Source organism: Cupressus sempervirens, chromosome 4, assembly GCF_028749045.1.
Source record: "Cupressus sempervirens isolate cs-2001-9-10 chromosome 4, ASM2874904v1, whole genome shotgun sequence".
Lineage (NCBI taxonomy): Eukaryota > Viridiplantae > Streptophyta > Pinopsida > Cupressales > Cupressaceae > Cupressus > Cupressus sempervirens.
The window spans coordinates 548,769,238-548,785,286 of NC_143121.1; the positions used below are offsets into that span (position 1 = coordinate 548,769,238).

Sequence of the window (16,049 nt, forward strand, 5' to 3'; positions counted from 1 at the left end):
CTTTTGTTTTTGATATGCATCTGAAACTGCTCTTCTGAATGCTTCCGCCATAATGATGAAGAGGGAAGGAGATAATGGATCTACTTGTCTAATACCTCTTGAGATTTCAAAGAAACCTTCGGGCGTTCCATTAATGAGAATCAAAATCTTAGGAGTAGAGATAAATTTGAAAATGAGATTAATCCATTGATGAGAGAATCCAAATGCTTCAAGAACCTTACAAAGAAAACATCAATTAACCATGTCATAAGCCTTTTGTATATCTAATTTCATAAACATACACGCCTCTTAATTTTTTGATGCCAAATGGATTGTTTCTTGAATAGTTAGGATACCATCCAAAATAGATCTTCCCGAAACAAAACTTGTTTTCTCTTCGAAAATTAGCTTTGGTAGAAGTCCTTTGAGCCTATTTGCTAGGATTTTAGAGAAGATTTTATAAACTGTGTTGCACAAAGCAATAGGACGAAAGTCTCCTAGATATTTTGGCCCATTCCTCTTAGGAATTAGAGTAAGAAAAGAGTAATTTATTTCAATCAACAGAGCTCCTCCATTCCTAGATGCTTCAATGGCTTTCCATAAATCTTCTCCCAAGATATCCCAACACTTCTAGAAGAAAAAGGCTTAGAAACCATTAGGACCTAGAGATTTCTCCGGATTCATCTTGAAGACAATTGATCGTACTTCATCCAAAGTGATTGGTTTATTTAACTCCTTGTTATCCTCGAACGAGATTAATTTAGGAATAAATTTAAGCATTTTTCATTGTGCCTCTCTATTAGAACCTTCATATTTATTTAATAAACCCTGAAAATGTGCTACAAACGTATCAGCAATTTCTTTTGGTTTATTAGTACGAACTCCCAAATGATTAGTGATACTTGTTGTTTTGTTCTTATATCTATTATAAATGGTGGAATTATGAAAAAAAATCGTGTTCCAATCTCCCTCATCTAGCCATTTATCTCGAAGTTTTTGTCTCCAAAATATCGCTTCTTGTTTCACAAGAAGTTCTTTTTCTATTGCATAACTTTCGTTATTCATGCCATGCTTAATAATTTCTAGGTTTAATTTCTTTATTTTATCTTCAATTTCCATCTTTTCTTTGAAGATATTATTAAAATGCTCTCTATTCCACCTAAGGATCTTTTCTTTTAACAATTTTAGTTTAGAGATAAAGATGAACATCTTAGAACCTTCAAATCTAGCTTGATTCCACCAATCTCTAATATTCTCGATAAATTTAGGATTTTGAAACCACGTCTTTTCACACTTAAATGGATTCCTAATAGGTTTAAAAGGTTTACTAAACTCAGAACAAATAAGAATAGGATTAGATCCTACTATTGGTAGGATGGAGGCCTGAAAATTATAATCATCAAAATTGCCTATAAGAAAAAACCTATCTAGTTTTTTTTGCAATATATGCAAAGTCCCTCCTTCTAGTATTCCATGTGTAAATACCATTATTCAATGGAATATCAATCATGTTATGTTTTTCAATCCACGCTTTAAAATCTAGAGATGAATGAGAAAGGTGTTGCGTACCTCCTACCTTTTCTTCTAAGCTTAAAATAGTATTAAAATCACCACCTATCAAAATGGGACAATCCTTGTACTTAAAGAAAACAGAGCTTAATTCATCCCATACCATTTTCTTCCCTAAATGACACGTAGGACCATAAATATTGATTAAAATGAATTTCAAATTTGATTTAAGATTCTGCACATTGACACACATCCAGTTGTTACTAAATTCTAAGCAATGTATATCCACCCTCCTAGGATTCCAAATTACACCTAAACCTCTTGACGCACCTGCAAACTCTAGAAAGAGCACCTCCCAAAAACCTACCATCTTATTAAGTTTTAAACCTTTTGTCTTATTCAATTTTGTTTCCTGAATTACTATTATTTCTGAATTAAAAGTTTTAAGGTTTTGTTTAATGAGCCTTTTTTTGCTAGGGGCATTTAAACCCCTAGCATTCCATGTGATAATCCTCATGGTGCCTTGGGAGGGCACTTCCCCTTCCCAATATTTAGCAAGTCATCAATTTTTTGCTGTTCTCTGCAATGTCCATTTGCCTCTCTTAGTTCCTTCAGAGATTTCCTGCCTCTTTTGCCTTTTTATCTGCCATACTTTGGAGAGCTCAAACCTTCCTAATTCATATATATCCCAAGATGCTGTGGATTGTTTACTGGACTATGCTCAGAAGATGTCTTGAAGTCACCTTGTCTATCTAATTCTTCATTTTCAAGTTCACTGATGATTTGACTAACTATTCTCAGCTGCTCCACATCTACAAACTTAGGATCTTCCATGTTACATTTTTTAGTTCTGTTAATTTCCTGGTCTATCTCTACTATGGAGCCACATTTCAGGGACTGTCTCAATATATTATCCTCCATCTCTATCTTTAATAAATCCCTTCTGAGGTCATCAACTGTATAGTCCTTGCCTCCTAACTTAAGTATTCTTTGAATTTAAACTTCCTTATGGGAATTTGTACTGTTATTTACATTCTCGAAGCTGAAAACCTAAATTAACTCCTCAGCTAATTGATCTAGGTCCTTGTCTTCTGGATTTAGAATTTCCACTGCTGACAATGTATCCATATCTTTGTTTAAAAAGTTTTGGACTTCTTTAGTAATGGAACTGTCTACCCTTTTACCTTTATCAATTATGTCTGACTGATTAACCTCTGGAGTAAATGGAGAGCTTGTATAATCAACCGGAGTCTGCCAAAACTTTGAAGAGAAGCTGCTTCCTTTTTTGCTGGGAGTCGAAGCTTCAACCTCTATAACTTGTGTCTGCTGCTGCACCATTTGCCTTTCCATCTTGGATCACAAAACTATTATAAATTACTTCTAAACTAATTGTCTTAATTTTTTGTAATTTTAATATTAAATAATTATTCCATTTAAATAAATTCTATTATGTTCTCCTTCTATTTATTGAATGTATTTCATAATTTAATAAACTTTAAATTATTTTAAATTAGAATAAGACAAATACAAGGCACTTGTTTATCTTCATTCCTCCACTAAACATAAGATCTCATGTATACTCCAATCCTCACACTTCTAACTATGAGTTTCATTTTTCATATTCCACTTCTCTACACCATTGCCATCCACCTCTATATAAACATTTAACAAGTACGCACTAATTAATTTTAAGAAAATAATAAACATTATAAACCATGTCCATTTATTTTACTTTTTTAAAATATTAAAAGAAATTTCATAATCTAGTGAATACTTTAATGAATAAGGAGAAATTTATATACTTTTAAATCATTTTAATAAAAAAAAAATCAAATCATTTAAACTTTTTTCTTTATGTTGTCTTTAGCTATTTTAAAAATCCAAATTTTATTAGAAAATTATTCAATATTAATTTATATTTTTAATATGTTTAATTTTTAAACTAAAGTTTTTTTAAATTTTGAATTAAGTACATTTAGATTCTATGATATTAATTGTATTCATACTTTTGCTATTTTAAAAATTAATAAGACTACATTGTAACTTCAAATAAATTATACTACAAGCCAAGGTCACCACATAGACCCAGCGAAGCACAAAGCCTGCGAACTACCAACCAGCGAAAGCCACCACATAAACCACCATATTAATAGATTTGAATGAAAAGACTTTTTGATTAAAAAAATATGTTTTTAGAAATATTATAAACAAGAGCTCTTTGTGAGCTGGAGTCCCTGCCTTTTGGGGTCATAATGGAGTTGTAGATGTAGAAATTGTTTGGGAAATTATTTTTTAGTTTCAATTTTGTGTATGTCAAGAGGATATGCAAATAGCACTGGATGAAAATAAACTAAGTGATGCCTAGAAGGCCTTCAAATCATTAAGAAATAATGGGGCATTTCATAGTAAGAATTCAATAAATAGATTAGTGAAGGAGCTAGCCTCTGCAAATGATTCGTCTAACCTCAAACAAGTTTTTGCCACTGCAGTTGTTGTGTTGGAAAAATAGCCACAGAGCTGAATTCGATACCTGGTTTGGTTTCCATCTTTGAAATAGGTAAAATGTTTGCACCCGCTTCAACCCTTATGGGAACATTGCTAAAAAACATATTATGACCCATCAAAAAATGTGTTGTAAAGTGTGAAAAACAAACTTTTAACCATCTTACAGAGGCTCATAATCCGGTCGTGCTCCCCAGTCAAAATATAAATTGAACAAATGTATTACTGTTACATTTGAATTACATTTCAAAGCTTTTTAATAGCATATGTTATTTAATTTTAGTTGCCTAATTTAATAATCAAAATACTAATATTTAATATACTAATAAAGTCAATAATAAAAAAATAACAATAATTTTCTATATATCGACAAAATTCATAATTACATGAATCTATTGATATTAAAAAATATCTAACAAGCTGAGAAAAAAATAAAATCACAAGTTGACGAGATACCTGTCCTTGTGTTTCTGAAGAAAATGTTGTAGAGAGTGTTTTCTGGCAATGGGAAGATCTGCAATAAAACAACACCATTGAGATAATTCTAAACATTGCAAATGATGTAATGATACCTCAAAAATAAACAATAAATAAAATAATTGATCGAACAGAAAATTGATTTAAAATTTGACTATAGTAATCAATTGTAGGAAAAACTCATTGATCAGGGAGCATTTTAGTAATTAAAAGAATGACTATTCATTCCACTCTTGCATATGAATTCAAAAGAATTGGAAACTTGTACCATACAGAAAGTAAGGGGTCAACCTCAACCTCAAATCTGACACCCTTTCCCAATATAAACAAAAACGTACATATTTAAATTAAGACTGTTAAATACTAGACCCTAAAAGCCTTTTTACCCAGAACAAAATGCTAGCTACAAATAATGTAATTGAAAACATAGACCAACATTTTATAATACATGAGATACTTTACCAGATTGCAAGCGCGAGGGTTGGATCTGGTTGGGACGGCCTGGCAGAGGCAGGGTAGGAATAGAGACTTCTTTATTACAAGGAGCAGTAGCAGATGGAAATGAAGGTGCTCTTAACATGGAGTTTGAAGGGGTGCTTATAAACGAATTAATTGGAATCTGTTGAAGGGGTGCTCTTAACTTGGCGCTTCCATTCATGTGAAATTGTTGGCTCGACAGAGTAGAAGCCTGTATAATATCTTCATTCCCTTTCTCCACTGACACAAAAATGGTGGAATTTCGCTCGCAGTCACCGTCATTCTTCGCTAAGCTCGTCATTCGTTCAACCATCTCTCGCTAAAAGCTTCCACAAACATCTAGACTTGGAAGCTTCCAGAATGGCGGCGAACCACACCTGTCTTGATCTGCACTCCTATTTACTATTCCTGGACAGCTGTTTATTATAAATTCTCAAAATCAAAAAATCAGAAAAACCCCAGGAAAATATGTCCAGCCAATAGGAAATTGAGATTTTTCATTTGATAAATAGAGTTTTTTAATATTTGCACTCAAACTTTATAATATGTAAACGCTCAGCCACAAATTTTAATTGAGGGGGGTAAAAAGAAAACATTAGTTCCCTCCCTTTAAAAGGCAGGGACTAATAAAATTCAAACGCACCTCTTATTAGGGCACAGAACCCAAATCCGAATTGCCCTTGAATCTATTACGCAGCACATGCTGCTAATCCCGTAACAAAAACGTCTTGATTTCCGCCAAAACTCTTATGAATCCCTTCCATTGCCCCGTTCCTCCCTCTACTTTGCACGCCTCCATTAATTGCTGGCGCACGTCCCTCCTCCAGAAGAAAGCCCTAATTAATTGGCACAGGACCCAATTGCAGCGGGGGGAAAACCTTCTTTAACTCTCCATCAGTCTCTGCATTTCACAACTCATTAAACAGTGGGAAGCGAAGATCTCTCTAACCAGTTTAATTGCCAATGAGGAGGCACAAACTGTACATCCTCAGGGCAGTGGACAATTAAAAATGCCTCTTTATCACGTGAATGAGCCAACTTGATCATTAATCTTGCCCGATTAAAGTCAGATTCCTCAACTATTTCTGACGTTTTCCAAAACTAATTAATCCGCACCCGCATTCCACTTTAAACGAGGTTGAAATTTCAAAATCCCATTTTTAACCCCATATTTCCTCTGTTTCAGCACAGCTTGTCCTTTGTTCCAACAAACACTTGGCGCAAAGCAAGCAAACAAAGTTGAGTTCAATACAAATTCTTCAGTACCCAATGTAAAAAATGTCCGATCACAGGAGGAGGAGGAGGAAACAAACAAGCAACTAAGCTGCAGAAAAAGGCAGAGATTGAAACAAAACGTGGCATCCCAATGCCAATGCGAATTCAGATATACATATTTCTTTATATATTCACTGTCCTTGACGTCTGCCATAATGATGCCCAAACAAAAGAGGGGCCCCTACTCCACTCAATCCAACGGCCATTGTTCAACGCATCTTTCCTGGCTATACGAACTCCCTTCCGCCGGGTCTCCATCGGGGCCCCTCATATTTACAACGTGAGATTTGGGACTCGTCGGACTCCACTGGCAGGTGGCCGGGGATAGCTCACCCGGCACCCTGAGACTTCAAGATGGTTCGGCTATGGGCCAGCTTATCTATAAACAACACTATTTAAATCAAAACAATTTTATATTGCAATAGTCTAAAGGAGGGAATAGATATTCCTCGGTCTTTGGTTCTTAGTCAAAAAGACAAAGTCTTAAAGCTCAACCTTCAACAAAGAGAAATCATCTACACATCTTAGAAAAATTGAAAAATAAACAATGTGGTAGTATAAACGCGGTATCCTACATTTACATACCTAGAAATAATTAAAAATGAGGTGTCCTACATTTACATACCTAAAAATAATTGAAAAAGTACGTACAAGAAAAGACCTAGTTTACTAAGAAGGGGTGTGATAAATGTTATGGTTCTTGTCAAAGATACCCCCAATTACTACTTTTAAAATTGTCCAAAAATGGATCACAAATGTACTAACAACTGATTAGACATGCACTAATAACTGATCAATTTCTAGTATTTTTTTGTTGCTGATTGGTCCAATTGTGCAACACTATTGTGACATGTCATAAAGACTACTCAAACATTAAGTCACAAATATTAACATTTTGAGCGAGCTACCATTGCTGCATGAACATAGCAGGAATCAGATGAGCATTTTAAAATGACACTTTTGGGCCACTTTGTGCTCCAAAAGCACTTGTGGCTAAATGTCCTAGTAGTCTATGAAATGTCCCAATAGCGATGCACACAAATAGGCCAATCACCAATTAAAAAAGCTAATATGATTGACTATTAGTACATGTGCGATTGACTATTAGTACATCTGCAATCGACTATTACTACACGTGTGATCGACTATTAGCACGTGTTCTCATTTTTGGGTTGTAATTGGTTGGTATCTATGACAATAACAGTTAATCAGACCCCCTATTGGTAATGGGTTATTTTGACCTACTCAAATGAGTTACATACCTCATACCTTGAAACAATTGAAAAATAAAGTACTCTAAATGGGTTATTGGACATATATATACCTCAAAATAATTGAAAAGGAAATAATGTGGTTGTCTAAATGAGTGATTCAACATCTACATATTTCAAAACAATTGAAAAAGAAATAACGTGGTAGTCTAAATGAGTGATTTGACATTAACACACCTCAAATACAATTGAAAATCTAAATGAGTGATTTGACATCTATATACCTCAAGATTCTTAATAAGGGAGTCTACATTGATAAAAGATTTAAAGATTGTTCGGATTCAACTTGACAATCTTCTTGTTGATTTATCCTTTTGAAGCTAGGCAATTTAAATGAGTTGTTCAATAACACAAGATTTCAAGATTATTGGAACTAAGATTCATAATAGGGGACTCTACATCGAAAAAGATTTGAAAATGGTGAAGAATTCTATTCTTGAACACTTAAATGAGTTGTGGCAAAATTCTTGGCTTCTTGATCAAGATTCACACTAAGAAAGTTGATGCATTTTATTTCTTTTTTTAAAATGGTTTAAGGATTCAACTTTCAATCCTTTATGGTCCGTTTGGCTCAAGAATAAGAACATGGGAATAGGAATACACATTTTTGGAATTGTTATTCTAGAATAGAAAATAAGAATACATATTCCTATTCTTGTTTGGTTCAGTTGGAATTTGATGGGGAATTCACAGACCCAAAATTTTATGTTTTCTAAAATAAATAAAACTAGAATAGGAATACGTATTCCAATTCCACCTAAATAGGTAGAATTGGAAATGCTCATTTTTGGGCCAAAATTGGAATACGTATTCCTATTCACAATCTCGATTTGGTGCACCAAACAAATAATTTGAAATTTTAAGAATTTACATATGCCTATTCCACTCATATTCCCATTGCCAAAAGATTTTGTCTCATCATCCATTCATCCCTTTAAAAGTGGGTAGTCTAGGTAACTTAAATGAGTTACTAGAGGAGATAAGATTTTAAGATTTTTTTTCCAATACTTAAAATTAAAGAGCTTACATTGAAAATACTCAAAAAATGGGGTAAGAAATGGAGACTTGAACATCTTAATGAATTAATTGACGAGGCAAGAATTTATAAAATTGACTTCTTGATTAAGATAGAAACCAATTTGAAAATGATCGGGGATAGGAGAACATGAAAGATGATTTGAAAATGGTTTAAGGATTTGAGTTTTGATCCTTTTGATTGATGGTTAAAAATTATACATGTCGAGATCCATAAAAGATTTGAAAATGATTAAAGATTCAACTCTTGTCCTCTAAATGAACTACATATAAATAGTTAAGAATTCAAATATTAAGGATTAGACTTCTCATTCACTTCTTGTTTAAATGAGCTATTTAAAGAGGTAGTGTTTTACACAAACACTCCTAATAAAAATATGTGAATAGCAATTTTTTTTGGAAATAATTAAAAATGGAAAAAAGACTTGAAAATCCTTATTTGATTATGGGTCCCTTAGCTAGATGCTATTATGATATTATTATTTGATCCCTTTGATTGATGGTTAAATTCTTTAACATGGCTAGATTAAAAAACGATAGAAAATGATTGAAAATGATTGAAGACTCAACCCTTGTCATCTAAAGGAACTATTTGCAAATTAATGAATTATCTTGATCCCTTCGATTAATGGTTAAAAATTCTAACATGTCTAGATTTGAAAATAATTACATGATTCAACCCTTATTATCTATATGAACTACTTATATATAGTAAAAAATTGAAATATTTAAGATTCAACTTCTCCTTCACTCTTATCTTAAATGAACTATTTAAAAAAATAGAACTTTACAAAATTTACTTCTTGATAAAGATAAAGAGTCAAAATAATAATAGAAAAAAAAAAAAAACCCAATTTAAGAAAAAACCTTGGAAATGGTTGGATATAGAAATAGGATTTGAAAATCCTTAAAATTTTGACTCCGGGTCCCTTTGCTAGATGCCATTGGTTTGATATTCATCATATTCATCCATGATCCATCCCTCCCACAAGATTCTAACCCACCCACCAAACCAAACAGGCTCGGTACTGAGGCAGGGAATCCTCTTCGTTAAAAGTAGTGACAGTGGAAGTTACGGAATTTACGAGAAAACAGATGGCGACGGGAAGTGTCTGCAAGGTAATAATCACTCACACACTGACGTCATGCACCGGAAAATGCTTTTTACCCTTTGTCCTCTCCTTTCCCGACTGCCGGGTTTCCTCTTGCGGCATCGGTTGTCGTTTACGGCAGAAAAAATTGAAGGGCGACGGCAGAGGATGTTTTCTAACACTCGTTTTTTTTAACTACCACCGGGAATAACGTTATCCATTTGAAAATAAGGCGGGGGACTTTTCCGGCACCGCCGTTTCTTTTCCTAGATAAGCTTGCGGTGCATTATATCTTATCCATTAATAATACTTCATTATTTTAGTATCATTATTTTTATTTTTGTTTTTCTACAGCGTTTGGCTTTTTTGGCTTGTAGTAACACACCATGATTTAATAATATTTTTAGGGTTGATAAGTAGGAGATGATTTCCACAGCTAGTCAAATTGTGATGTGAATATCAGGATTTAACTGTGTGATTTTGAGTCAAACTCGATGACCCATGTTTCATGAGTAGTGATTCAACATGAATCCATCTCTCATGAGAATAAATGGAACACTTAGCACTCATTGGATCTAGGTGATGCTCACAGGGGTGAAGCACCGGGACTTCTCGGGAGGTCACCCATCCCAGTACTACTCCAGCCTGAGCGCGCTTAACTACAGAGTTTCCTCCACAGTTAAACCCAAAGCTTGCAACCCCATTTGCAAAACCTTCACCAAGTGTTGTGCCTTATGAACCATTCATTAGAAAGCCCCTTAAGCTCATCAATTGAAACATGGGTCATCGAGTTTGACTCAAAATCACACAGTTAAATCCTGATATTCACATCACAATTTTTAGGGTTGTCGAACGTAACGTCCAACGTGGCAAAATTAAAGGACATGTATTCCCACTTATACGGCAAAGTTGTGTCTTGCCACTGTTCTTTCCGTCAACTTTTTGGCCGCCACGTCAACAAAGTTAGAAAACGTTTAATAATTAAATCCTTTGCTTCTGCCCAAGTCATCACCTCCTATCAGCCATTTGTGAAATGGTGAAAGGTCAACATAAATTGTACTTTATGGGTGAAGAGTTTGTGGATCCAGTTGGGGAGAAGAAAGAAACTCGTTGTTTATCAAATGCAAATATAGACTGTTGTGAATGCAAAGACCCGCAATTATCTGGAAGTGAGAGTTAAATGTGATGACTGCAAGTATTTAAGAGAAGAAATAGCTAAAACTGCCCCAATTTCTACTATTTGCTTCAACCAGACAATACTCTTTGATCCATTAACTATAATGGCTAGATTTCCATCTCGGAGCCGAATGGCTGCATTCTGTACTCTCCACGCCCTCCATTAATGGCAGGCGTACCTCCTATAGGGGCACAGAACCCAAATGCAGCGCGGACTGTAATGCCTGCATAGACAATTCCCGGATTGTATCACGGGCCATGTCTCTTTCTTTAGGGGAAGAGTTTGTAGATCCAGCGGGATAGGAGAAAAGATATGGGATGTAAGGCACATTTCTTTCACATCTGCAAGGAAAGGCAGGCCAACAGGTTATCTACAAATGAGGGCTATATTCCATGACTGCAAGCAATTAAAGAGTTCCAGTCTTCCACAAAAATAGGTTAACTGCCTCCAATCCGAAATGCCCACGAGTACCTAAAATGTCTTGATTTCCGTCTATAGGTGCTGTGAATCCCTTCCATTCCTCCATTAATTGCAGGCGTACATCCCTTCCCCAGAAAGATGCCCTAATTATAGCACCGAACCCAACTGTAGCGGGGGATTACCTCTTTAACTAGCATTTCACAAGTCATTAAACAACTGGAAGATCTACAGACGGATCTATCTACCCAATTACCAGTTTCAAGGCCAATGAGGAGGCGCAAACTGTACAGCTGCAGGGGCAGGGGGCAATTAAAAAATGTCTCTTCACCGCCTGAACATGCCCTCGATCATTCATGTTGCCCGATAAATGTCGATTCCTCAACTATTCCTGACGTATGCCAAGGACTCATCTGCACCCGCATCCCACTTTAAACACGTTAAAATTTCAAGACCCTGCGCCACTTTAAAAATCCCATCTTTAACTCCATCTTCTCTGCTTCAGCACAACTTGTCCTTTGCTCCAACAAACACTTGGGGCAAGACAAGCAAACAAAATTGGGTCCACTACAGATTCTTCTTTACCCAATGTTTAAAAAAGTCCAGTCACAGGCGGAGGAGAGCAGATAATCAAAAATGTCGTCGCCTCCCCCGGTGGGTAGCTGCAGAAAAAGGCCGAGATGCAAACAAAACGTCGCATCGGCACAGGATGGAGCAAGGCGTCAGGCCCCGCATCAACCCAATGCCGATGCATTTCTTTATTTATATATTCACTGCCCATCCTTGACGTCTGCCATTAATGGCGCCCAAACAAAAGAGGGACTCCTCCTCCACTCAATCCAACGGTCATTATTCAACGCACCTTTCCTGGTTTTACGAACTCCCTTCCGCCGGGTCCCCATCAAGGCCCTCATTTTTCCAACGTGCAGATTTGGGACTCGTCGGACTCCACTGGCAGGTGGCCGGGGATAGCTGACCCGGCACCCAAACACTTCAAGATGGGTAAGGGTGGGCCAGCTTATCTAGCAACCACAAAAGAGGGATCCCTCCTCCATACAATCCAACTGCCATTGTTCAACGCACCTTTCCTAATACAACCATGTGAATATCAAATTTTTTTTTGGGAAATAATTAAAAATGGAAAAAGATTTCAAAATCTTTATTTGATTATCCATAATGGGTCCCTTAGCTAGATGCTATTGTCGATATTATTATTTGATCCCTTTGATTGATGGTAATTTTTTAAAACGTGGCTAGATCCAAAAACGATTGAAAATGATTAAAGACTCAACCCTTGTCATCTAAATGAACTACTTGCAGTTTATCGACTCTCGTTCAAATTAATTATCTCGATCCCTTTGATTGATGGTTAACAATTCTAACATGTCTAGATGTGAAAACGAATGAAAGCAATTAAAGATTCAACTCCTATCATCTATTTGAACTACTTATATATAGTAAAAAAGTCAAATATTTAAGATTCAACTTCTCCTTATACTTAGTTTAAACGAACTATTTAAAAACATAGAACTTTACAAAATTTACTTACTAATAAAGAGTCATGATAATAAAAAAGAAGAAAATGCCCAATAAAAGAAAACCTTGAAAATGGTTGGATATAGAAAAAGACTTGAAAATCCTTAAAGATTTGACTCCAGGTCCCTTAGCTAGATGTCATTATTGATATTCCTCATATTCATCCATGATCCATCCCTCCCACAAGATTCTCATCTACCCTCCAAACCTAGCAGGCACAGTGCCCAGGCAGGGAATCCTCTTCGTTAAAGTAACTTGAAAGTGGAAGCTATGAAATTTATGAGAAAATAGATGGCAACGAGAGTGTCTGCAAGGTAAAAATCACTCACACACTGACGTCATGTGCCGGAAAATGTTTTTTCCCCTTTGTTTCTCGACTATCGAGTTTCCTCTTGCGACCTTGGTTGTCTTTTACGGCCAAAAACAGAGAAGGGCTACTGGAAGAGGATGTTTTATACCCCTCATTTTTTTAAACTACTACTGTAAATAACATCATCCATTTCAAAACAAGGCAGGGGACTTTCCTGACACTGCCTTTTCTTTTCTTAGATAAGCTTGCGGTGCGACTATATCAAATCCATTAATAATAGTTTATTATTTTAGTATCATTATTTTATGGAGTACTTTTGGTTTTTAAAGGCTTCCAACATCACCACATGATTTTATTTTTTTAGGGTTGTTGAACGTAACATCCAATATGGCAAGATTAAAGGGAAAGTATTCCCATTTATACGACAAAGTCATGTCTTGCCACTGTTCTTTCCGTTATCTTTTTGCCTGCCACGTTAGCACAGTTAGAATCATTTAATAATTATTGTGGCATGATCAATCCTTTGTTTCAGCTTTTTCATTTCTTCTGTGTTGTTTTTAGTATGGAGATAAATTCATCACCTCCTATTTGCCACTTGTGGCCTGCTAGTTCAACTGCTTCACAAGGAACATTGTTGTGTTTTCTCGAGCAATATATCTTGTGAGCAATCACATGTATCCAAAACTTGGTTTCCATGTTTGTCACTTCATTAAGTTTCATTCCTCCACCATCTCACTCAACAAGAGTTCTCTTCGTTAGTTCAACTCGACCTAGGGTTTTCGTGGTCTTTGCCTTGTTTAACATTGGCAACATGGTAATTTTGTGTATCATATTCTTTGTGATCTAGATAGGGTGATCCAACCACAGATACATTTCAAGAACTCTACTTAGGATATATCTGGTCCATTTTCCTTGAAAATCTCTTGACATATGCATAATGTGTATCAAACCCTTTGTCTCCAAATTTTTATGCTCGGATTTCAAACCACCATCCACACAAAGTTCATTGAGTGCCTCGTTCATTTCCAGGGTTCCAAGCTCCTGAATTGAACATTGATAAAATGACCTAATGTCATGAATTAGAAATACCTTCAGAGGGATTTGAGACTACACTCCAACTGGGTCAAGTGCCTTTGCAATTGCTGGTGCCAATTTGAATGTGGGAGCCTTGTAATCCATTTCATGAATCAACATCTCCGAACCTTTTTTCGCTTTGCTTCTTGAAGACGCCATTCACTTGGTTAATTCTTGCACACGAAAATAATCTTTACTAGATACTGCTTCAAATCGATCAAGGCCTCTGAAATCGCTCTTCACTATTAGCTCTAGAAATTAGCGGTGAAATTATTCGAGGAATTTTCTCCTTTTAAAAAAAATTGTCTTTACGATCACCATTAATGCTTCGTACAAATGTGTGCTCAGTAATAGGCTTTCCTCCACTCGGTTTGGTCTTTATTTCTCAGAAGACACCTTCAACTTGATAAGGTTACCACCACTCAGTTTGAACTTGGTACTCAATAGAGTCACTGACTTAGCATCTATGTCTAGAACATGGTAGCTCTAGTACATCCCAACCTTGCTCGATAAGGTCTTGAACTTCTATCATCACTCAATGATCCTTGTGCATCTTAATTATTAATATGGATCTTTTTTCTTACTAGTTGGAAATGATGTTAGATGATTTCTTCTCAATCATAGTTCCAGTGATCTCCATAGGGAACTAAGTCGAAGTGATTGTGCCACCCAACTCATTGACTTGGGTGTCAACAACTTCAAGACTTTGGCTTGTATTCTTTGGAGATTTCTACACCCATTGTTGTTAGATTGTGGTGACTGATCAGGAAAGTACTGTACATACTTCATAAATAGTGGGGTTCGGGGCATCGCCCCGAAAAAAATTTTTTTTGGAAGTAGCCGACATCGACATGGTAGCCGACATATTATGGCTGACATATGGCCGACATGTTATAACCCTAAAGCGGTTTAATACTTGTATAAAAAGGGCTTAGGGTTGGGTATTTTTGATATGTGGTGATACGAAATTGGTTCTTGCGGCGGTATTGAGCTGTAAGGGATTACGGATTGTAATCAGGTTGTAATCACTGGATTGTAATAAGATCGGACTTGCTGTTTGGTGGACGTAGCCCAGGGATTGGGTGAACCACGTTAAATCTTGGTGCCTTGTGTTCATTTCTGTGTGTTCTATTATTTTCTGTTATTGGTTATATTTGCATGTAGTTTTTATTTCTGTCCGTGGTTTATCCTAACAAGTGGTATCAGAGCCTAGTTGTTTCTCAGTTATCCTCTGCAGGAAAGTCTCACGGTTAAGTGGGAGTCTCACGGTTGAGTGGGAGCAATGGCAGATGATGGTAAGCTGAGGGTTGATAGGTTTAATGGGCAGAACTTCCAGTTATGGAAGATGCAAATGGAAGACTATTTATATCAGAAGGATTTGTGGAAGCCGTTGGAAGGAAAAGCCAAGAATCAGGGAACTATGTCAGAGGCTGAATGGGATCTTTTGGACAGAAAGGCACTTGGAAGCATTCGGTTATGCTTGGCACCATCGGTGGCATTTAATATTACAAAAGCAAAGACGACAGAAGATTTGATGAAAACCCTAGCGACACTGTATGAAAAGCCCTCCGCTTCAAATAAGGTATTTCTCATGAAGCGTTTATTTAATATGAAAATGGCAGAAGGTGGATCTGTTGCAGATCATTTAAATGAGTTTAATACTATTACTAGTCAATTATCTTCTGTGGGTATCAATTTTGATGAAGAAATTAGGGCTCTCTTGATTTTGTGTTCTTTGCCTGAAAGCTGGAATGGCTTGGTAATGGCGGTGAGTAATTCTGTTCCTGGATCTAGTACCCTAAAATATGATGATGTGATTGGTGTTATTTTAAGTGAGGAAACTCGTAGAAAATCCTCAGGTGGATCTACATCAGGAAGTGCTTTAAATGCACAAAGCAGGGGCAGAACGACTGAAAGAG

General features: G+C 36.0%; 1 protein-coding gene across 1 annotated transcript; it reads right to left on the minus strand.

Annotated features, from left to right (window-relative positions):
- Positions 1–3,642: 3,642 nt before the first annotated feature.
- Positions 3,643–6,333, minus strand: LOC149562358 (uncharacterized). Its single transcript, XM_089823872.1, has 4 exons — positions 5,588–6,333; positions 4,930–5,360; positions 4,447–4,504; positions 3,643–4,086 (listed from the first exon to the last, which is right to left on the minus strand). Exons 2-4 carry the CDS (start codon positions 5,255–5,257, stop codon positions 3,954–3,956), a joined length of 519 nt encoding a protein of 172 aa, XP_089679998.1. The 5' UTR covers positions 5,258–5,360; positions 5,588–6,333; the 3' UTR covers positions 3,643–3,953.
- Positions 6,334–16,049: the final 9,716 nt, after the last annotated feature.